Source organism: Rhododendron vialii, chromosome 6a, assembly GCF_030253575.1.
Source record: "Rhododendron vialii isolate Sample 1 chromosome 6a, ASM3025357v1".
Taxonomy (NCBI): domain Eukaryota; kingdom Viridiplantae; phylum Streptophyta; class Magnoliopsida; order Ericales; family Ericaceae; genus Rhododendron; species Rhododendron vialii.
The window spans coordinates 6,106,171-6,130,007 of NC_080562.1; the positions used below are offsets into that span (position 1 = coordinate 6,106,171).

The following is a 23,837-nucleotide window of genomic DNA, read 5'->3' on the forward strand; positions in this document are numbered from 1 at the left end:
TTTCCGTTCTGCGATACAAATTTAGATTCGTTCAGCTAGAAAAATTACAGATCATACTATCATAGTATATTTGCAGAAAATACTGTCTCCCTTTCAGTTGGGATGCCGGGTTTAGATTTTCAAAACAAACGGCTACAAACACCAGAAGGGTTGTCCAAGAAGAATGTCATCCATGTTACATATTTTAGAAATGTAAAATTAGAAATATAAAATTTTATAAAGGCTCCGTTTGTTTCGATGTAAAATGTTTTACAATGTAAAATGTTTTACAATGTAAAATATTTTCCATGTAAAATATTTTTTCAGAAACACAAACTTCAAATTTTTATTTTTCGGTGTTTGATTGGCACTTGAAAATATTTTTAGAAATCAACAAAATAGTGCGGGGGGGGGGGGGGGGTGGTGTTGTTTAAACGGTAGAAAGATCTGAGAATATTGAAATTTGACACGAGTCATGACTAACAATCAAGAAAACTAAGCAGTGAAAATTACAGTAGAAGGTATCGAGTTCATTCCTTTCGGAAAATAACTTATAAAAAATTTTAAAGTAAGTCATTTTCATCCAATTGATGAAAAATGTTTTAAATGTAAAATGTTTCCCTAATTTTTTATACAACCAAACACCGAAAAATAGGTAAAACATTTTACCGGAAAACATTTTACGCCCAAACAAACGGAGCCAAAGTGTCTTGCCCCTTGCGTCAGCAATGTTCTCGATCAATAGGGGTGCAGAAAGTTAACCAAGTGAAATGCCAGATCATGGAATTTACTACTATGATCGTACACTCGTTAATTTTTTGCAGCCTATTGCTTGGGCACACCTGACACCACCGCTGAGTTCCCATCCAATAGAAGATCTTCTCAATTGTCGCGAGAGAAGGGAAGGAGAAGGGGTGAAAGAATCTCACTTAGTTTCTTAATGACAAGCCATCAACACGTGAAAATTCAGCAGGTAAAATACTGGTCAGTCCATAAACGGGCAAAGTTCATTCACAACAATGAGTACCAGTATGAGACATAGTACAACGGAAGCTGCAAGGACGGATTAAAAGAGTGCCAGCTCAACCAGCAATTCAAGATTTACAAGATTGCAGCAATCATGATTCATCTCTCAAATCAAATAAGCAGCAGCTTCTAAAAATTTCCATTTTACATGAGTTTTGCGGGAAAATCTCTCTAGAAATCTCTATTTGAAATGAGTTTTACGAAGGACCTTTTAGAAACCTGTGTTTAACAACAGTTATCAGTAAAACACCGTTGCCATTTGGATCTGATATTGATACTTTTAATAAGAATTTGCGTAGCTGACCACAATTGCTTGAGACACATGGCTTACTTTGGTTCGGTTTAGTTGTCAATATTTCTAGTATGGGTAGCCAGGGGTACACCCACTGTCCTTCCAGGAGATCATCTTCCTCCGATCCCTTCCTCTATAGGATCTGGCAAGAAGCTTACCATTTACAGGCTTGCACAACCCCACATCGACCACTGAAGTACTCTTTCTCTTCTCAGGACTTGAAGATCCCTCAGCCATGTAAAAGTCAAACAGCATCGCTAGACAACACGCTTGGTGAGCTAAGATGAAGTTATCTTGATCCAGAGGTATCATCTTTAACATGTGAACGTTAACCTACCAATAAGCATATGGCAGCCAACTTTTAGCACAATAACAAGTAGAGGAATGGATAATCATGGAAATGCTGTGAAGAACTCTATCGAAAGATATCAGCCATGAATAGGGTTTGCCTTCACCCAAAACCACTTTTTCAAGTATGCTACTACTCAGATACACATTCTCACTCGACATTACAGGCATGAAAACAAAGCCTACGGGATAGCCAATTTGCTGCACTAACCAAGATGATTTGCAGTCACGCTTCCTAGTTCCATAAATACAAATAGAGAAACCTTTGGCCTACAGGTTTTACTGCAATACTAACATCTGAGACCCAAGTAACTAAATCTAAGACCACAGTTCTCAGTTTCTTACCTCTGCTTCCATGGCACGAAGTTCATTATACCACTCAGAGCCATCACCCTCAGAATGATTTTCTCCAAGCATTGCAGTGGAAAGACACAGCACAAAATGAGGAGGCCTAAGAGGATACTCCTTGCTTATCTTAATCTGCCATAATTGATGCTCAAGTCAATCATCAGAATATCAAAAAAGAAGGCAAAAAGTTGGAAAGAACAACGGTAAACAACACCAATACTTTACTTACTTTGGCTTCTAACTTCATGTTCCTCTTGTTATCATCCATTGTCCTAGTTAACACAAGGCTATATTCCTGCACACCATAGTCTGCCCAAGAATTTTCACGTTCAACCATTTCGTAGGACCCAATCCCAGCTGCATTTCCTATCTCCTGCCGAATTTGTGCAGGCTCATCCATATCGCTTTCAGAATCCAGCATGATATCTAAATCCTCATCAACTTTTTTGAGGCTTAGTGATTTTGGCATTCCAATTGGAGAATCCATACTTTTTGTAATCAAAGACAGCCGTTTGGAGTGCTCGAGATCAGATCCTTTTGATGGAGTGAGTTTAACATCACTTACGACAGTCGAGACTTGAAGTAACGATGGAAGTTCCCCATCTTCCCTTAAGGTTTCTACCTCATCCCTAGAAGCACCAGATCTTCCATCCATATCAGTGCCTAAAGGGCCCTCACCTTGTTCCACATCAACCACAGGCAAAGATGAAGTACTATTAGGTGTGGATCCTAAAGGTGACCACCCATGGAAGCTGCATAAAGGGGTATGCAAGGCCCATGGCACGCTTTCAAAAGTCAGAGAAGGCCATTTAAGCTTTGAAAGTAAATCAAGCTGTTCCCTGTAAGCCAAACCAAACAATTCCATGTTTTCAACAAGTATAGCTTACCCCACACATGAATCAGAATTGTCAAGGCCAAGGGTAAATAAATAAACAAACAAATAAACCTAAAACAACGCAAGGAATACATGAGTAAAAATAATATAAAGCAGAGCCATTCAAACTCAAGGAACAAAAGCAACATGAGCCATCTATAACATGAATACCATAAAACTAAATCCAGATTATTGAACACTGCAAGAGCAGCATTCCAATTCCACTACATTATGGTTCTACCATTTATACCCCTTTTGAAGAAATAGAGCAGTGACTCACGCAAGAGTCAGCTGAGCCTTCTTCCGAGATCGGATCCTTTGCACAACGGTCTGTACACGGTTCTGCTGACGGTATAGGGAGAGACCAGATATTACTTCAGCATTTTTGGTTGTTTCGTTTTCTGGAGTTTCGCAGCCTGTAAGCAATGGTGATACCTCTGGCAAAAAATCAATTCCAGCCAAATGTTGGGCCCACCTATATGGATGCGATGTTCGCCTTTCATCGAATGTCAAGGCATCACCAACACGGAGCTTGGCCGTCTGCATGTCATTCAGGAAACATTATCTAAAGACAGCCTTTTCCTTAATTTTTTGGTGTTTCATCCGTTTGCTAAGAGGTACAAAAAATTGAATTGTGTGTGTGTGTGTGTGTGTGTGTACATACATCTATATAGCTCAGCATAGTATGTCAACAACTGACTTATACCTGGTGAGGAAGCTCAAGGCCAGTGTCATCGGGGAACAAGTTGCACAAGATGTTATTCTCAGGCCCTTCATTTGATCCTTCAATCCCAACACATACAACATTCAACTTCAATAAGTATTCGAACTTCAGTGTGATTAGTTTTGCAGACTTGGGATCTGTAACGTTGTCATCGTGTATATGGAGAATGATTTTAAGCGGATGAGTTTGATATATTCCTGCCTGGTCAAGATTCTCTTTGCTTGGAACTTTCTTTGGTCGCTTTCTCCTCCTTTGCCCATCATCTTCCTCTTCAGGTGCATCATCCTCCAACTTTGAATTCTCTAGGTTGGCAGAAATGCCTGGTCCATAAAAGCCACTTTAATTAGATAATTTCATACCCAGTGTAACAACAAGAAATCTTCAAGTAACCTTAAGCAAGTTGAAAGCCAAGTCCAACATAATAGTTCTAAGTATAGTAAGATGGCAAGATCAAATGTGGACCCGCCACCAAGTTGAAACTGGACTCAGCCCACCTCCCAGGACGAATGGACCATTCTTGAGATGTACACAAATTTCCTAGTTTTCAAAATTAGCTCATTCTCAAATATTTCTTAACATAACTCTCTAGATGGACTCGGCTTCAAGCCATAACAGTTCCCAAGCAAAGCAATCGGCCTAATCTGCAGCTGTACTCAACTAAGTTGAAAGTAGAACCTTGACCTTGAGATTAAAACCACTAAACCATTAACAACTTTATGCCAATGTGGTTAGTCACATTTCTGTTCTCACTTACAGCACCAGGGCTAAATATACTAATGGTACTTAAAAAGAACAAATTTCTCAACAATGAGGTCATCCAAAAGAGGAAATGCTCACATACCAAATTGCAATATCAAACTCAGTCATTGAGCATTTAGAGAATTAATAGAAACAATTTCCAGAGTAAAACATAAAAAGCATAAATTGCAATTAATTACCAGTGTCCTTGTTTGCTTGCTGTCGAGCGAAGGCTTGAGCATCCTTCACACTTCCCGCTATATCCATATCAATGTCTTCACCAAATGCTTCCTTTTGGGCTAAGAACTGTGAGTAAATCACATAAAGAGGAGGGGGAAGCAACTCTGCCAAATGATGCTGCTTTAGTTTCTTCGTATGCAGAACCCCCAGTTGGTGCTGCACTGGCAATGATGCTTTCTTGAGTGACTTGAGGTGCGAAGGGAGACTTGATAAGAACTTCTTCCTGTTAGCAATGGTCTCCAAAAGTTTTTGCTTTTGCTGTTCGAGTTTCTCATGAAATTTGCATAATTCTTTGCGCTGATTCAGTAAATTTGTAATTCTATCAGTCCAGCTTTAGTAATAATGATATACCAATTACAAACAGATACGGTAACAACAAATTCAGTTTGATTGTGAAATATTTCAAAATTTCCCCGAACTATCAGTATCCCAAATACGACGAATACCACATCTAAATTGTTTAACAAAAGATGCACCGGCATCCGAAGATGCGTGGCCAAGATATCTTTTAACAGATACATATGTAGTGGGATGGCTATCTCCGATGATTACTTCTCACGTATCACAGGAACCATCATCTGACAAGACCAAGGGCGGTCCTAACTATACGATCAGATTGGGGCAACATAAGTAGTTGTAGATTGAATCAAGTTAACAACCTCTAACAAATAAAGAGGTACTGTGAGCTGGAGTCATACTCCAGGCATCTTTCATTCACCAAAAGGAAAAACAAAAACGCCTGCGCGCGCGGGGGGGGGGGGGGGGGGGGGGGGGGTGGGGGGGTGTGGTGTGGGGGTTGGGTGGGGGGTGGTAGGACTATTTCTTTAGAAGGTTTTTAGTCTAACGGCTAGGTTGCATGGGAGGAAGAGTAACAATGATTAAATTTCAAGAAATTCCGATTCAATGGGCTGATTGGTGCACGCATTGGTAAGGACTCAATCCAAAACTCAGAAAATAAGGCATTTCACAGTACAAGACGTCAAGACTATGGAAATAAATTATCAACTTAACTTTCCGCCCTTTTAAGGCAGCTTTTCTTACCTGGAACAGCTCAAAATTCAGCCTCTTGAGCATCAAATTGTGTGCACTGTCATTTGATATTACAGATTTTTTAATATCTTCAGGTGCATCTCTAAAAAACTCTTCCTCGGGGACAAGTTGAATATCAGGATGCTTAGACTTGAAGTCCTTGCAAGCCTTTATCGCTTTCAAATAGTGATTTTTCTCATACATCAAGTTATGGAGCTGCAACGTCGTGAAGTCCACGGGTGCTTTTGCACTCTCCGTTTCCGCTTTTACACGATCTTCTTCAAGCAAGATGGAGCGGTTTGCCTGTGAAATAACACTCAGCACTTAATACGGAAAGCATGAACATCTTAATACAAAAATTTCAGTTTTACGAGTACATTACTGCACCAAGACACATTACCGCAAATATCTAGATAATATCCACGAATGGCACATACGTATAAAATAAAAAAAAACCACGAATAGCACATATACCTACCAAAGGCTACACTTTAATTGGAGAAACAACACTCTAGTTCTGTATTTGATTGTTTTGACAAATAAGTAATAACGAGGGACCTGAAACCCAATCGTATGAGTAATCTCCACCTGTCTATAGACTCTATACCACATAAGCAAGGTATTGTAAATCCATATTGTGAGATGGTTTCTCCAACAGATATATCACTCCATAGATTGCTGCAGTTCAACTCCAAAAATTTGGTCCAGTATGCATCTCTTGGAAGATTCTATCCTATCCAACTCGTTGTGGGTTCCTACCCACATGAATTCCTAAATCTTTTACTTTCGTGTCCTTTTTTTATTTATTTATCCCGGAACACTGACAAAACTGCCATTTTTGGAGAATGTGAACTTCCATAATCAATTGAACAGCTTATTTAGTGCAGCAAACAGCAGTTCTGTCAAAAGCAACTACCACACACTCGATCCAATGACCAAGCACATGAGCAAGACAAAAGCGATTTCTCTTCATCCACTTTACCAGAAGAACAAATGTATTCCTCTTGGGAGCGGGATCCACCCCAGAAATCAATAATCATACCAGCACACATAAGAGCATCTCCAGCCTTTACCCCCTTCTGTCACTTTAACTACAACTTTGAGTTAAAAAAAACCCTTCAAAATCAACTCCACTCCTTAGCTCAACTTTACATCAAAGGGAGTTTAACTCAAATTAAGGGAGACTCAAGTTTTTACTCAAATTTAAGAAAACTATTCTGTGCCTCTCAAATTTACAACTATGTCTTTAATGAAGATTTTCTCACATTTATGCTAGGTTTGTGTTAGTCTATTGGAGTATTTCATATAAAAAACGAAGCTTTTACTCGAATACTTTCCCTCAAAATTTAAGTATAGGTAAATGCTGGATACGCTCTGAAAATGAACTCAGATTCAATTTAGACCGAAATTGCGGACGAAACGAAACCCTAGAGAGAGAAAAAAAAAACATGAGAGAGAGGAAGTGGTTAGCGACCTGGCGGAGAGTGACGAAGTTGAGGAAGGTTTGAGTGACGAGCTCACGGAGTTGGGATCTGGGTTTTCCTTCTCTCTTGACGGAGAGCATCTGGGCCACGATGTCCTCCACTGAGGACCTGCTCTGCTGCAGCACATCGTAAGCCGACTTCACTATCTTGGGCTTATCACGGGTTGCAAACACTAACTCAACTTCCGCTAGCTCTCCTTCTTCCATCGTCGAATCCATTTTTCTGGCCCGAACTATACGGTGAACAGTCTCCGTTTCAATGATCGCCGCCGCCGCCGCCGGTGGTGGTGTTGCTGCTATTTGCAGCTTCCGATTCCGTTGTGTGATAGTATTTCCTTCGCAGGGTATAAAACGATTGGGTAAATTTCACCGACCCCCCGGGAGTTTTGTCTTTATTAAAGATACCACCTCGCTTATGAGAAGTATAACAATGAAACCCATGTGGTTTCTATTTGCCAAAAGGGAAATGGTTTTGCCAAAATTGACTTATATCAAAAAATTCACCTTGTTAAAAAAGATTTCCAACCCTCTATTATTTTGAATCAGAGGAATTTTTTTTCTTTTTACCCATTGAAGAGCTGTTTTCGTTAATAAAAACAAAAAAAAAAAGCATAAAACTTATTACTCCGTAATAGATCTTGGGCTTTGGCTCGCACAGAGGGATGGAGGGGCCGCACCGTGTTCTTCCGTTGAGTGGGGCTCGCTTCGATTTCGCTCCGATTGATTGGAAACGTTACTTCGCAGAGCTCGTTGGGTAGAACAAGTATGCAAAAAAGTCGACTTGATCGGATATTATCACGTGTCTAATCGGAATACCTTTATCTTGAAAAGAATGAATCCAAAATATTAGATCAAATCGACTGGAACCCATTATTTCCAAATTGTATTTGTTTTGATCAGACACATATAATATCTGATCAAGATTAATTTTTGCATACTTATTCTACGCGACAAACTCTACGAAATGACCGTTTCCAATCAATCAGAGTGCGACGGGAGCGGCCCCACTCGGTGTTGTCCTTTTGAGGGGCAGCTCTCTTAGACTTAGTGGTCTTCTCCCTTGGGTTAAAATTTCAAAAGGTGAGGTTATGGGTTCAAGCTAATGGAATAGCGGTTAGCGATTTGTAGAGACCAAACTCACTAATATATCATCCTTTGGCAAAAAAGAAGAAGAAAGAGATAAACCATATTAATAAATATTTTTTGTACAGCACAAAAGAATTATACTTTGGTCCTAAAGGACAAATATATTATTACTTTTTTTGGTTAAAAAATATATTACTTTTGGTCAAGAAAATTGAGATTTGTGAGTTTTTTATTATTATTCATTCTATTATTATTATTAAACAAAGCACTATTTACAAAAATAAAATTGCACAAATTATTTAGCATTTTATAGAATAGAAGAAATAATAAAAATTGATGCACTTTAATACCTTGCGTAATGCAAGGAAGACAGTGAAGCAAATAGATTCTTAAAAAGTACTATAGTTGATTTAATTTTGGTCAAACAATTTCTAAAGAATTTGCTTTTCCCATTTTTTCTCTAAAAAAAAAATGATATCAAACACTTTTTGACTGCTTCATCATTCTTGTTTTTCGTCTTTAGTGATTTTTTATTAAATTATTTATTTATGCGAAAAGTAATTTTTTGTTAAAATGTTAATAAAAATAATACTAACTAAAGACAAAAAAAATACGCAAACATAGAGTACAACTTTTTTTTAATCTCAAAACTGAAAACAAAAATAGGTGATTATAGTTGATTTACTTTAGCTAAACATAAAAAATTCTGTAAATACCACTTTTTAGGTGATTTAATTTGGTAAAGAATGTAAGCCAAATTTGTCATGGAACATTTAATTTTTCTCAAATTTATGAAATTGTAGAAATAGTAATTTGCTTACTTTGAAGGGGCTAGCTAACTACTGTCCATTTAGTAATGATGATGATATGCATACAATGACATTCAAGTTAGTATTTTAATACAAATTTTGTTAATATTAAAACATTTTTATAAATATCGAATACAATTTATTTTGAATATTGATACACCTTTTACACATTATTGACCGTATTATCAATAAAGTGCGGTGTTTTTAAAGTTGAGATGCTTATTAAATTCTCGAAGGGGATGACATAGAAATGGGTCTTCTTGAATTAATAAACAACCAAATCCCTTAAATTATGGCTCGAGGATTTAAAATCCCACCAAATTAAGAAACAATATAATATATGTATATATGTGTATCACAAAATAAGGATAAAAATAATAGTAAATGTAATGCCCTGATTTTTTAGAACGTTAATTTAATAAAATTTTCAACATTTATTAAATACTAGAAAGAAACATGTCATTAGGCCATCCACAGTGACATAATAAAAAATGAATAATCAAAAGTTGACACATCAGTTTTTGATTATCCATTTAAGAGGTTGCTAAGCTTAACAATGTTGAGGTTCACAATGGTCACTTCTAGTCCATAACTAAAATAAGGGATACACTACAATTTCACTCTCTCTCCCCTTATGTTTTCTACCATTGATCACTTCCCTCCATTACACTTTTTATTTTGGCAAAAATATATCGACTTTCTCCGTTAATTTTGGGAAAAAAATTGGTGACTTCCTTCCCTAATATTATGAATTTGGAAAAAAAATCATGTACTGAAAAAAAAAAACAGATGTGTTTTTGAATTTATAAAAAAATGTAAGGTTTTTTATGTACTCAACCACAGGGAGAGGAACGAAAAAAGAATAAAATAAAAACGAAAAAAAAGAAGGTGAATTACCTTAATGCGGCGACAAATGTTTTCCACCATTGATCACTTCCCTCAATTAAGGTTTTTTTTTGACAAAAATATATCGATTGTCTCCCTTAATTTTGGAGAAAAAATTGGTGACTTTCTTCTCTCATATTATGAATTTGGAAATTTGGAAAAAAAAATCATGTACTCAAAAAAAAAAAAAAAAACAAATGTGTTCTTCAATTTGTAAAAGAATGCAAAGTTTTTCATATACTCAACCACAAGGAGAATCATCATCCCCTCTCCTTTTTTTTTTCCTTTCCTCTCTCTTAACCCTATCTCTCTCTTCCTCTCTCTCAACCCTAGCCACCACATCTTCTCGATCTTCTCCCTTCCCCTCCCCCCCGTGGGTTCCATACCCGTGTGCGGCGGCGGGAGGGGGAGGCCATGGTATTACCGTCTTCATTTCTTTGTGTTTGTTTTTGTTTTTTTTTCATTCTGTCTCTTCAGATCTACGACTTGTCGTCTGATCTGTGAGAGTTTTGTCTCTCGTTCAACGAGAGTTATTAGTTTCAGCTTCGGACGAATTTGTCTACAGATCAGATTCTCTCAATCGAGGTTGTTTCACATCGATATCTATATTTCAGCGTTCTATCCCTTAATGATGTCTTTGACGAGGCAACCCGTGGCGGCTTGGCAGATTTGTAGTTTTTGGGAGTTCATTGGTGCGTTCATACTTGGCTGGAGTGCATCTGATCGTCTGGGTATTTGGTGTCTTTTGTCCTTAACTTTGTACTTTTTCTCGTTTGAGACTCCTAATTGGTTGTTAGGCAGTTTAAAAGTATCGCTATTGCGTCAGGCCATGTTTGGGTTAGGATGAAAAGACATCGATTGTCTTGTGATTTACTTGTTTTCTATTTGTTAGACGATTAGTTTGGCTTTGTCCTAGTTCTTTGTAATGATCTCCGTTTTGTAAGTGCCGCTAGGCGTTTATCAATACAATCTTCTCACTTTTGTCAAAAAAAAAAAAAAAACCACAAGGAGAGGGACAAAAAAGAATAAAATAAAAACGAAAAAAAAGTGAAATATCTTAATTCGGTGACAATGAGTTGAATAATAATTGAAAGATATGAGTTTCACTTTTGGAGGAAAAGAAAAAGAAAGTTTGTGGCTGAAGAAAATAAGATATAGAGCAGGCGAAGAAAATAAGAAGTAAATACCATTTGAAACACGCGTGTACATAAATTTTAGAACCAGTTAACTTATGTGGTGTGACATTCACAAATTTTGATTATTGAAAAAGGTTGCTAGTTTTGGTTATCCAAAACCCAAAATTTGATTATTTCTAAGAATATTGTTAAGTTTGATTATACTATTGTGAGCCATCTTTTACCCCAATATTGTTAACTTTAAAAATAATTTGCTTTTGATTATGCCACTGTGGATGGCCTTACAAGCCAAATTATTCCCAAATTCGTGTTACATTTATATTTAAATAGATAAGGGAGGGGTACTAGGGTAACTTCTACTCCTCTAGACGTCCGTCTTCTTCTGCATTATTCTGCTCAGCACCGAATTCTTCCAAATTATAAAATCCCCCCTTGTTCGTCTCTAAACTCTGGCATAAGATGTCAGGGTCACAAAAGTAACACCATGAGCAATTAAGCACAATAGCTAACTCATATCCCTATGTCCCATATACTAACAAAAATAACATACAACAATTTATCATTTCTATTAAAAAAAAAAATTAGCATCACCAAAATAATCAAAGGTGTTGGTGTCTTTCAGAGTTATCGCAGCGTATCGTAAACCGTGTCATCATTTTCAAGTATCGATTCTACTTTCCATTTTATTTTCTCGAGCACTGGTTCCGCTGACCATCTTCCAGGACCTACTGGGCTCCCAGGCTAAGTTCAGATTTTGCCATCCAAAAGCACTGATTTCGCTAACCATCTTTCAGATTCCATCGGGCTCTCAGGCTCACACACGCACACCTGAGCCATGATTCCGCTAACCATCTTTTAGATTCCATCGGGTTCTCATGCTCACACACACGCACACCCGAGCTATGATTCCGCTAACCATTCTTTCAGATTCCATCAGGTTCTCATGCTCACACAATCTTTTCCATCATTTTTTTTCGTATTTCACTTCCCGTTTCTCGTAAACATGCATCATTTTCTTGCGTTCACATTATTCTTTCAAAACTTGCTAAAAATCATGCGATAAAATCAATCCGAATTTCATACTTCTCTATTTTCAATAGCAATATAAGTTATGAAGTCACAACCTCGTCAATTGTTTAAGACATTTCTAGTCGTGTGTTTGACAGTGTAACAATAAAAATCAACTTCCCAAAATGCGGAACTTCATCATTTTAATGAAAGTTTTGGTAAACAATAGGACCAAACCCCAAGTGTACATTTCTAGATCACCATTTCTTGTCAAATGTACTTAGAATTTCATCATGCGAGATATTAAAATTCTAATTCTACTAATCCAATCCTAAGTCATGCTAAAGAAAACAACAGTACGTCACTGGGTTAGCATTCTCTCCTTCATGAAAATTATCTCCAAGTTTTTAGTTTGCAACTTATTAAATTTTCTTTTTACATGCAATTAGTAAAAAGGCCGATTTGTGATATCTAAATTTAAATTATAACGGTTATATACTTAGGTAAGTAGGAAGGAGGTTTCTACCGTTCTTTTCGGCAGTAGAGCGGCTATGGAGTACGCCTGGTGAAAATGCGGGCAAAATAACATCGTTTCGGCTCGACTGAATAATAAAAAGAAAGTAGTTTTTTTTCTCTCATTCTTTCCCTCTTTTCTTTCTTCCTCTCTTTAGCTATGCCGTGTGTGTAGTGTGTATAGTAGTTGTGCCATATGTGCAACTGTGGGGTGTGTGTGTACGTGGTTTGAAAAGAGGAGGTTGCCTATTTATACTAGTAGGAGAACATCTTATCATATCTATTAGTATCTTGTATTATCTAATACAATCTAAAATAATCTTACAATATCTAACAAGATTTAGTGTATCCCATAGATTCTAAAAGAATCTCGCATAATCTTTCATTATTTAACAAAATCTAAGTATTTCCATGTGATTTTATGGGAGAGGAATGTTGAGGAATATTCATCTAGAATTATCTTTTGAAATCTGGAATTATCCTATATAATCTAACAATATCTATATTTATTCTTTTTAGTCTTAGATTTTAATGCAAGAATCAAATAGTACAATAAGATCTAAGATTTTAATCCAGGTTTAGGCTTTCTTGAAGGAAAAGAATTTGTACTACAAATCTTGGTATTAACTACAAGATCAATTTCTAGATTACTCTCTTTATCTACATGTACGTATTTGACATGTCTCTCCTAAATCTCTCATAGATTTCTCAAATATTTTCCTAGATTTCTCTCTATATATCTCTCAAGATCTCTCCTAGATTCACCCATATCTTTCCTAAATTTTTATCATGAACCTAAGGCTAGGGTTTTATAATAATTAGGTACAAGGATATTAAGGTTCAAGATATGAAAAAATTCTATGATATTAAAGGGTTTTTAATGGCTAGCTCTTAGAGTTAGATTATAATAATATAATCACTTTAATAAAAGATAAAATAATTTTTAGTAAAAGAATTATAATAAAATGTTTAATTTTATTTTAAAAAATTGACTTGACAATTCAAGTCGTTACAATAAATCGCACACTTCCTTTCAAAAAAAAAAAAAACAGGTAAATCGCACACTGTTTTTTTTTTCCCAAGTGCATGGAACCACTTGCAATCACACACTATTTAAAAGGATGAAAATATAAGGGTGATCCGGATGAAAATCTAAGTGTTATATACGTAATTAGGAAATGGGGGACTCTGTCTCCTATGGGCGTTGGCCTCATCCGAACCGTTCATGATTGCCAACGGACGGTTAAAATTTTATCTCGTAATTAGGACGACGATTTAATTAATCCCACTGAAATTCTAGGCAAAGTTTCCGTTCCCTCTTTTGGGTTTTAAAAGCAGACTCTGACGCCGTTTACAGCCTTTACCAATTCCAAGAGAACCCTGCATTGGACTGAAGGCAGACCGGCGACCAACCAGAATTGCCGCCGTGCCGTGCCGTGCCCTAGCTCCGCCGCTGCCGTCGCCCTTAAACCCATTTATACGTATACAAGGCCGTATCTATCGTTTCTATTCAGTTTGATGTTTTTTAATATGCGTCTAATCGAACGCGAAACACCTGCCGTCAAAGCTCTCGGCTCCCTCTTCAAGCTCACCGAAGTCTTCCTATGGTCTCTCTCTCTCTCTCTCTCTCTCTCTCTCTATATATATATATATATATATATATATATGTGTGTGTGTGTGTGTTTTGGGTTCGGCGGTCACCGTTGTCCGGGCTAGCTTACGCGCTTCTTGACTAATTCCCACCCCATCTGTTCAAAGTCAGGCCATCCACGCCATGACTAGGAAATTCCCAAGGAATTTCTTTCTTGTGGCTTGACCCCAAGAATCGAATCCTTATCAACTGTGTGGGGAGCAAATCCATCAATCAACCGGACTAACCCTTGGGGCTTATATGTATGTATGTTACTGATATCCAGGACGAGTGAACTAGAGAGGTTAGGGCATGCTAGGGTTTTCAAACTAGAATCTTTTAATTCGCTAGTAGTATTATGACATCAAGATTGCAACCTTTTTATTCAACAGGGATGATGCTTCAATGGGGACCCGAGAAAGAGTGCCTTTTTGCGAACTCGCTGTGAGTTTTCTGATTCTGAATTCTCGTTTTTTTCGTACTAGGAGAATTACGCAAGTTTTGCTTCCATTGCACCTTTCATTCTTGGTAATTTGTTGAACTCTCCGTTCATTGTGAGTGCTGTCTGAATGCAGGGCAACCTTGATGAGACCGATTCGGATGTCATGTTGGTGACAACAGGCAAGTGGGTTTCAGCTAATTAAGTACTAAATCTGAGTTTTGGTTTGGTGGCATTTGTTACCAACTTACCATTATGTTGTACTTCTACTAACTTCGAATTTTCATAGCTGTTGTTGCTATGTGATATCTTTATGTGTTTGTAGTGGTTATATTGTTTTCTTGATGGATTTTCAGATTGTAGCCCATTAGCAGAGGATGTGGAACTCGTTGAACAAATGAGTGCATTAGGGCTTCCTCTTTCCTTCCAAACAAACAAAGAAGTGAGTTTGCACCTCTTTTTTTTAAATTACATTTTGATAAATGGCAATGTTCCAAAGTCGCTAGGCGCTAGTCGGGTGGTCGGCCACCTTCGAGCGATTAATCGGACTAATCGGCAATTAATCGGTGCATATTAATTAGTAAGCGGCAATTAATCGTTAGTCAGACCTAATCGGATAGGCCCCGCTAGTGATTAATCAGCTATTAATCGCCGATTAATTCCTTAGAACACTGAAAAATGGTGAATAGTAATTGCATATGAGAAAAAAGTGCGATCCACATAAAGAAGAAAAGCCGAGAGGAGACTATGCTCTTTTGCGTGCATAATAAAGCAATACCAAAATCAGACATTGGTTGAGAAAGGTAAAAATAATTCCCAATCCCAACTGTAGGGTTCTTGTAAGCCTATACGAATGATACTCCACCGGGAAGAGATTCATGATTTCGCTCCTGCCAAATCGTATGCATGATGATGCATACGTCGGATCGAAATTCACGGCTTTGTCCTCTTCCACTATGAATAAGTTCAATAGGTATTCATACACAACATTAGTATCATATTTGTTGTGCATTTGTATTAACTTTCTTGGGGATTAAGTAACTCCAGTAACATAGCATGTACAGTAACAAATTCTGTGCTTATTAGTTTCCAACTTTGGAATGTTACATGGAATTCATTAACAGTAGACTAGAGCTGTATGGATCTGCTTTCAAAAAGCACAAGTTCCAAGGAAAAAGACCTGTACTTAAGTGTCACCGGTTCCTGGGAAGAAGACCTCTACTTAAGTGCCCACTGTGTCATTGTATGTTTATGCATGCCTTGGTGGTCTACAATCTACAAGGAATACAATCACAAATAGGAAATTTTCAGGGCTCTATGCAGTCTTACCCCTGCAAGTAGAGAGCGTATTTAAGAATGGAACCTGTGATTCTGTGACATTCGGGCCACAATGGGGCAGTTAAAATGTGTAATAAAATTGATTGTTCTTTTACCAAGGATGGCTTTACTTGAAGTGGGTGTTATTAACCATCCTCTTTGCTATCAATGGGTTGTTCCTTATTCAATTATGTTGGCATTGTGTTGTAGAGGAGTGGAATGTCTGGAGGGAAAAGAAAGGGAATGAAAAAGAAGCAACTACATGATCATGAAGGGAGTGTTGACAGCCCTCTAGATTTGATTGAAATGAGTGAGGTGGAGGCTGAATCTACCATTGTTTTGCATGATGAAAAGAGTGAATTACCTTACTGTGGTATTGCAGTGGACATCAGTAAAACTCCTTGCCTTACTGGCGAGGAAGAAGATTTGGCATATTTGAGTGCTAGGAGTACTTGTGCTGCTGTTGAGGAACAATTATGTGATGGAGTATCTGGTATTATGTCGAATTACAGCTTGAATTGTGTCTCTGAGCACAGCAGTGTTATTTTGAGGGATGACATGAAAACTGCTAGTCCTTGTAATTCAGCTGCTGAAACTTCCCCAGGAATCATTATTGTGAATGATGATATTCACCATCATAAGAAAGAACATGATGGTGGATCAACGGAGTTTGCCTGTGTAGAAGGTTCCTTATTGGTTGATGGTGATTCAGGAGGTAAGAAGTTCTTCAGTGATAGCTTCATAGGGCAGCCACAGGGCCCTGATGTCGTTGCTTATTCACAGTCTTCCGAAGTGATTGACCATGATGGAAATGATAATCAATACAATGGTACTTTCGGAGACTGGACGTCCTTTTGGGACTCTTTCTACATGAGATACTACTTCTATAACATCAAAACTCAAGAGTCTACGTGGGACCCTCCTCTGGGCATGGAAAACCTAGTATATCACGAAGTTGATAAGAAATCCGGAGAAATGATTGGTGAGATTGCTGAAATGAATTTTCACCCTGCAGTTTCTTTGCATCATGTTAAACCACTAGATTATTGTGGTTTGCAGTGTGACTCCGATTCACTTGGGGAGTCAAAGAACGGTGACAAATCAGTGGACCAGCCACCATGTGAGGCCTCAGAGGGGTTTGAGCTTGCTGCTGACAATTTTCTGATGACAACGCCTGCTCTAAATGCTGGTTCTGAACAGTTAAATAAAGCCCGGAGGATCAATAGGAGGGGCAGGTATGCTGTCTGTCATTTTGGTTTTTTAATTGCAAATCAATGTTTGTGTTAATATTTTTCGCATTGTTTTTAGAAAACGAAACTATGGATTTTTACTTTTAACACAGCAGATGAAATGAAATCAAGCAATTAGGTTGTGGTTACTTTTGCAGTAAAGATTTGCAGCAAACATATGTATATAGCTCTGAAGAACCAGATTGCTGTGAAGGACTGGGTAACTCAGAGAATATTACCTGTTGTGAGGGAATCCAGTTAAAGTGTCACGATGAGGATGCCTTCCAACCATCAGATGCTACCAGGTAGAACTAGGGAGATCTGGTCTATGATTTGAATACTTGCATCTTTGTATGCCATTCGCCATACTGTGAAAATACGTTGTCTGATCTTTGTTGCAGCTTTAGCGATGCTCTCATTAGAGCTTTATCAGAGGGCAATTGCGATGGTTGCATTCTTCTAAAAACAATGGATCCTGCTACAGATAAGTTTGAAACAGACCACAGTTTTGGCATTAGAAAGATGGGGAAGAAAGCGAAGAAGAGAACTCGGCTGAACAGGAATTTATCCTGTGATACCGGAGGTTCATCTCTCTCTCTCTCTCTCTCTCTCTCTCTCTCTCCGATTTCAAATGGAGTGCACGATTAAGTCGTTCAGCAAAATTATCCAAAATTGGTTGACTGACGTTCATGCAATGTCATGCACATGATTTGGTGATATTTAACTAAGTGGAGTAGTAGTAATCCACTACTTTTAGCATAAACTAGAACTCTTTCCTATTAAGCAGACCATGGCTAGAACCATATCCTGTGAATTAGCTCCTGCTCTCATTGGGCCCATTTTATCATTATGTACCTTTCCAATACCATATAAGCTTCTGGGTAAAGTCAAAACCATCTGCTAAGTCCTTTCTAGGACATGTAAACATAGTGTTAAATCAGCTGGCTTAAGCAGCAACTATGGAATATGCTGATTCTGATACACACCGCATGTCTCATATTTTGCTTATACACAATTATGGAGTATTTCGATGTACATTGTGCTGGTGCGTGTTTTCCTGGTGTGTTGGTTATGGTGCTTGATTTTCTTAACTGTTACATTTAGTGAAGCTTATTGTCGCTGGATAAGGAAGTTTTGACATCTATTCCCCCATGATAAATCATCTAACTTTTTACAGAGCTTCCATTCCAAGGCATTTTCAAGGAATTCTCTCCCCTTATTAGCAAATATTGGTGTCAAAGATATCTACTCTTCTCCAGATTTGATGAGGGAATAAAAATGGATGAAGAAGGGTGGTTTTCTGTAACCCCAGAATCTATAGCCAAGCATCATGCACTTCGTTGTGGCGCTGGTATCATTGTTGATTGCTTTACTGGGGTTGGTGGGAATGCCATCCAATTTGCACGGAGGTGACCACTCCTTTCACCCTATGTTGTTGTAGTTCCTTTGCCATGCTTTACATTCAAACAAAATCCAAAGCTCCTTTTGGGGTAAATGAGATGGAAACATTCCGTGCTTTATTTTCACTTGAGAATCGTAATTCTTACATAATTTGTCTAAGCTTGGACATAATTAAGTTTCTAAGCTTGGAGATCATTAAATTGAAGTCCCTGGATATTTGTAATGTTCGTGTAACTTGTGTGTGAGAATCATAGATGTTGTAGGCTCACTTTTTCTCCTGGGTCTTAACCACAATCTTTTTTTTATATTATATTTATAAGTGTCTTTACCCACAATCTTGTATTTGGAATAATGTGATACACATGCAGCTGGATTGTGTTATTCTAAGCTTGGAATCAGTGTTGGCTGTTGAGAATTTTGTATTTGGATTCTGGTTCTGTTTTGAAATTGTGGGTCTACATATCTTAGCCAGCTGTGCATGCTTGACTTTTGTCTTATCATTTTTAAGGTTTAGCAGGAAAGAAAAGAAGTTTTCCTTTAGTGACATTGTTATTATGCATCAATTTGTAATTTTCATCCACATTTTACGACATACTAGTTTTAGAGTCCATCTATGATTTGTTTACGAAACAATAGCTTTTCAACTGGAACAGGGCAACAAGAACGATGACTTTGGGTCAATGAATCGGGAAAAGTTGAAATTATTGTCCCTTTGTAATTGTCTTGTTTTTTTGTTAATGTTCACACTATAGATGTTGTAATATTATAAAATTACACTATGTTCAACTTGCAAAGTTGCTTTTATCAACTTCAATAGCTGTGTTTCATTTCTTTGTCATTTTCTGTTTCAGGAGCAAGCATGTTATTGCAATTGATATTGATCCGAACAAGATTGACTACGCACAGCACAATGCGACCATCTATGGAGTCGAAGATCGTATAGATTTCATTAGAGGGGACTCTTTCCTCTTGGCACCAAAGTTGAAGGTATTTTTGTTTACATGTTTAGAATAAGGTCGTCTAATTAGAGTAGTACAAAATGTTTTTGTTTCTGTTGAGAATATTTCATTGTTATCTTTTTCCAAGAATCAAATATGCTATTCACCTTAGTTATGATGCAAATGCACTCATACCCTTTTAAATTTGTTCTTAGTTGTCTAGTAGACCATTTCCAAAGAAGGCTACATTTTACGTTGTAGGATTCGCAAACAATAACTTCTGTTGGTTGTGTATGTTGGTGTTAAAAAAAAAAGCAAAAAACAAAAAATCCTCCTCTGCATGATTTGGCAATCTGTACTGGACCCCGATTAAAATGTGTTAGACTCGAGATATAGTAATGAAGCTTCAAAGCAGGAGCACGGCTAGTTGTTTTGAATGTTGTTATCATATGATTTAGTGCTGTCGTATAATTGTGAAAAATTGATGCATTCTCCATCTTATAAGTTCTAAAGCATTACAATTTACTGTACTGCAGGCAGACACAGTCTTCTTGTCACCTCCCTGGGGAGGCCCTGATTATGTTAAAGTAACAACATATGACATCAATACAATGCTCAAGCCACATGATGGGTCTGGCTTCTCAACTCTGATAAATTAGCTTCTTCATAATTAGTTTTTTTTTTATTATGTATTTTTGCCTCCAACTCTATACTTATGTAATTTAATGTCAGGCATAAGCTCTTCGATGTTGCTAGGGAAATTGCTTCCAAAGTTGTAATGTTCCTTCCAAGAAATGTTGATCTCAACCAACTGGCGGAGTTATCTTTATCTGCCAATCCTCCTTGGTTGTTAGAGGTATTAATGCAAAATTTTGTTTCTATGTTCCAGTGTTTTTTGTTTTTTGAGGGTATGTGTGTGTTGAGCATTTCGTAGTTTTCTGTTAGTACCACCTCCACTCCCCAACCCATCCAAATGTGTGAAAAACCGAAAAACAAAAAAGGAGTACAAGGTTTATACAAGGGGTGGAACAGTCATATGTAACTCTGGTATAAGAGGCACTTTTATAAAATTTGAGGGGTCAAATCCATAAATCTAACTTCATAACGTGGAGTAATACCCGAGGTTTTTCTGAGTCAGTTGAGTCAGGTGACCCTGCTTGCCTGCTGCTACCATGTGGTTCTGCCCATTTATATGCTTGCACTTTTCACATCCACGGACATGCAATGAGATCCGCTTGTGCGTCAATGTGTTAAATCGAGAAATGATGCTAAGGTGTATGATTTTGATGGGCAGTGTTCGCATATCCTAAGCAAATTGAATGCAGCAGCTCGGATTCTGTTCTATGTTAGAAGGAAAAAACTGAAAAAAAAATGAATCGCAGACAAACAACTCCATCAGAATATTGACCACCCTTTATTAACGTGGTCCCAATCTTACCACCACATTGACTCTTCAAATGAAAGAAGGCATCAGTTTTTGCTCTTTCATTTGTTACTATTAGTAAATTATGTAATTATACAACTAGTCTACATGCCGACGTGTAATGTCCATTGTCTCAGGTAGAGAAGAACTACTTAAATGGGAGGTTGAAGGCCGTAACTGCTTACTTCACCGATACATCAGTTTAGAAGACAGATACGATACATGCGGACCAGATCAAGGTCAAGATAGTTTTGGATACTGAGACAATCTATTTATGTAAAGTGGTGACCGGTTTTTACCGCTGTGGCGTCTCTCTTGTACAGTTTTGTAAGTATTACCTTCTGTCATTATGTATATGTATGATTTGGAATAACAGTGGGTAGTAACCCTCGGCATAGTTGTCTTGTGAATTCCCCATAAGATGTGTTTGGAAGTTTTAGAAGTTAAGACAGGTGACCCAACATTTATAGTTGTCTCAGACTCTCAGTTGACTCAACGTTCCATCGTTTTCATTTGTATGATGAGAAATTTTCCCATGTGGTACCCGCTCGGCACATCCGGGTAGTCCAGTACACTTTTGGACAACTTGGATTGAAACCCTCACTCTCCTCTCACCCCAACACTTTCTCTCTCCAAATCCGGGCCGTCCAAAAACGCAATGGCCGGCTCGGATGTGCCGAGTGGGCACCATGTGGTACCCACCTGGCACTGAAATTTTTTCCTTTGTATGACTGTTGATGAATGAGCTTTCATCAGTTTTTGGCCGCAACCACTAGCTCAGAGAGAACTAGGTGGAAAATCAGTGTCAATTTTGCAACTACCCGTGTGTGGGACTCGGGTCCAGTCCAGTTTTCTTCGAACCATTCCCATCAAGTTTTAGATTCTTGGGGGCTCATCCTGGACTCACGACAATGATCGGAATTTTTCCTTTTGTAGCGCCTGTTGAGTTCTTCAAGCATGAAAAAATTCAAGTTCAGTGGATACTGATCAATAACTTATTGGAACAAGTTTATCCTGAAACGAACGTGTTGTGCACTTTGAAGCGGACTCATTTGTTTCAAGATAAAATGTGTTTTGTGAAGCCGTTGATCGGTAACCAGAGAACTTAATTCTTTTTTTTCCCTGCTTGAAGAACTCGACGAGCTCTACAAAATAAACGATTCCGATTATTATCGTGCAAAAATCTAAAACTGGACGAGAGCGGATGGAATTATCCGAGTCCCCATGTGTGTCCTTGGTTTTGTTTTTACCCGAGTTACTTACGTTATTGTACAGGCTTATAGCCTTACACCATTACGCTCACGAGCAGAATCTTTGAAATGAAAAATTATTAACCGGGGTCGGACCATATCTCCCGACCAATCTTAGAACATACGGCGCAAGACGACTATCGTATAGGAACAAGAGGTTATTGCTCCTTTACTTAATCACTACTCTCTCTTTCATTTTCACGTTTATTGGAAGTAGGGTTGTAAATGAACTGAGCTGTCCGTGAGCTCGGCTCGGTTCGGCTCGTTATGGCTCGGCTCGACTCGACTCGGCTTGTTTAGTAAATGAGTCGAGTGGAGCTCGGCTCGTTCGACAAAAGCTCGGCTCGACTCGATTAAAGAGGCTCGTTTAGTAAATGACTAATCTCGACTCATTGAGGGCTCGGCTCAAAATTTTGGCTCATTAAATAAACGAGCCGAGCTCGAGCTCGCCGAAGCTCGGCTCGGCTCGGCTCGTTTACACCCCTGATTGGAAGAGAAACAATATTAAGAAGCTCGGTCCAATGTGTTCGATCGTCAACTCTGGAAGTATTTTATTCATTTGGCGACGTGAATACCAAGTTTAATTAGTTCATTTGTGGAATATTTCCTTGAACACGGAGTCCTTCGGGCAGTGCCCAAATTAACTGTAACTTTTCTATTGTTTAAGTAGGGTTGATAAACGTAACAGTTTGGAGCTTGTTAAAAGCTCGTTCCACATCGGTTTGTTGCATCAGAAAAACTTGTTTACGGCTGTTACCGTAAATAGTATTTACGGCGTTTAATCGCGCGTGTCCAAAAGTATTTTGGACGGTCCGGATTGAAAACTAATTCTGATCGATAAGAATTAATTCCAGTCAAAATTGAAAACACATCTCAACCATTGATTGCGCGAATGGACGGGTGAGATTGCGCGGAGCCGTGAATAAGTTTCTCTCGTTGCATAAACAAACTAAGTTTGAATGTTTTTTCGAAACTCATTGAGCTTTCAAATTTAGCTCGAACAAGTTACTATTTTGCTCATTTGACTTGTGACATTTTAAAAAGTCAAGCTAGTTAAAATTAGTTCAAGATCTGTCCGATTAGATATCATTTCAGATCGGTTTACTGTATAAACAAATCAAGCTTGAACTGCATGGCACCAATCAGCCCTAGACGTGAGTAAGGATTGCAATATAGTTGTAATAGAAGCCCACTTGGTCATTTGGTAGTAGAATCTATTACTGATGGTCAGTTCTTTCACGGGCAAGGTTAAAATCCTAAATCATAATGCGGGACTCAGGAGACGGTTTGGATTTTGAGAGAGTTTTTTGGGTAATAAGTGGAGATAGATAGATAGAGAAATGATAATAAGAATTGGAGATAAAACTTATCTGGGATTGTGCACAAAGTGAAGGTTTGGTCGTTAAGACCCAAAGCGAACATAGTCTAGGTCCTGTTCTATTCCCCTTACTAGCAATTATTGGGGCGATTTCATCACTTCATGTGTAAGCGTGTGAAAGAACTCTGATAGTGACTGTATCGTAGGGATAAGTTTGAGATGGGCGCAAGCTAGTTCGAGACACCTGTGTTACCCAAAATATTTTTTTAAGGCCCTTAGGATGGAGTCCACTGGTCGAACTAATAACGAATGGATATACCTTAATACGACAATTTCTCCAAGTTAATTTGTGTCTAGCATAAACAAATCAGGAA

General features: G+C 38.0%; 2 protein-coding genes across 2 annotated transcripts; one reads left to right on the forward strand and one right to left on the reverse strand.

Moving 5' to 3' along the window:
* Positions 1-964: 964 nt before the first annotated feature.
* LOC131331206 (THO complex subunit 5A-like) lies at positions 965-7,468 on the reverse strand. Its single transcript, XM_058365089.1, has 8 exons — positions 7,073-7,468; positions 5,611-5,901; positions 4,530-4,866; positions 3,574-3,911; positions 3,148-3,407; positions 2,223-2,832; positions 1,991-2,125; positions 965-1,630 (listed from the first exon to the last, which is right to left on the reverse strand). The coding sequence occupies exons 1-8, from the start codon at positions 7,298-7,300 to the stop codon at positions 1,364-1,366; spliced, it is 2,466 nt and encodes an 821-aa protein (XP_058221072.1). The 5' UTR covers positions 7,301-7,468; the 3' UTR covers positions 965-1,363.
* Positions 7,469-13,817: 6,349 nt separating this feature from the next.
* LOC131331207 (uncharacterized) lies at positions 13,818-21,413 on the forward strand. The gene is made up of 12 exons (XM_058365090.1): positions 13,818-14,125; positions 14,541-14,592; positions 14,724-14,769; positions 14,944-15,029; positions 16,115-17,139; positions 17,292-17,438; positions 17,535-17,716; positions 18,311-18,542; positions 19,386-19,521; positions 20,009-20,103; positions 20,205-20,328; positions 21,033-21,413. Exons 1-12 carry the CDS (start codon positions 14,037-14,039, stop codon positions 21,099-21,101), a joined length of 2,283 nt encoding a protein of 760 aa, XP_058221073.1. The 5' UTR covers positions 13,818-14,036; the 3' UTR covers positions 21,102-21,413.
* Positions 21,414-23,837: the final 2,424 nt, after the last annotated feature.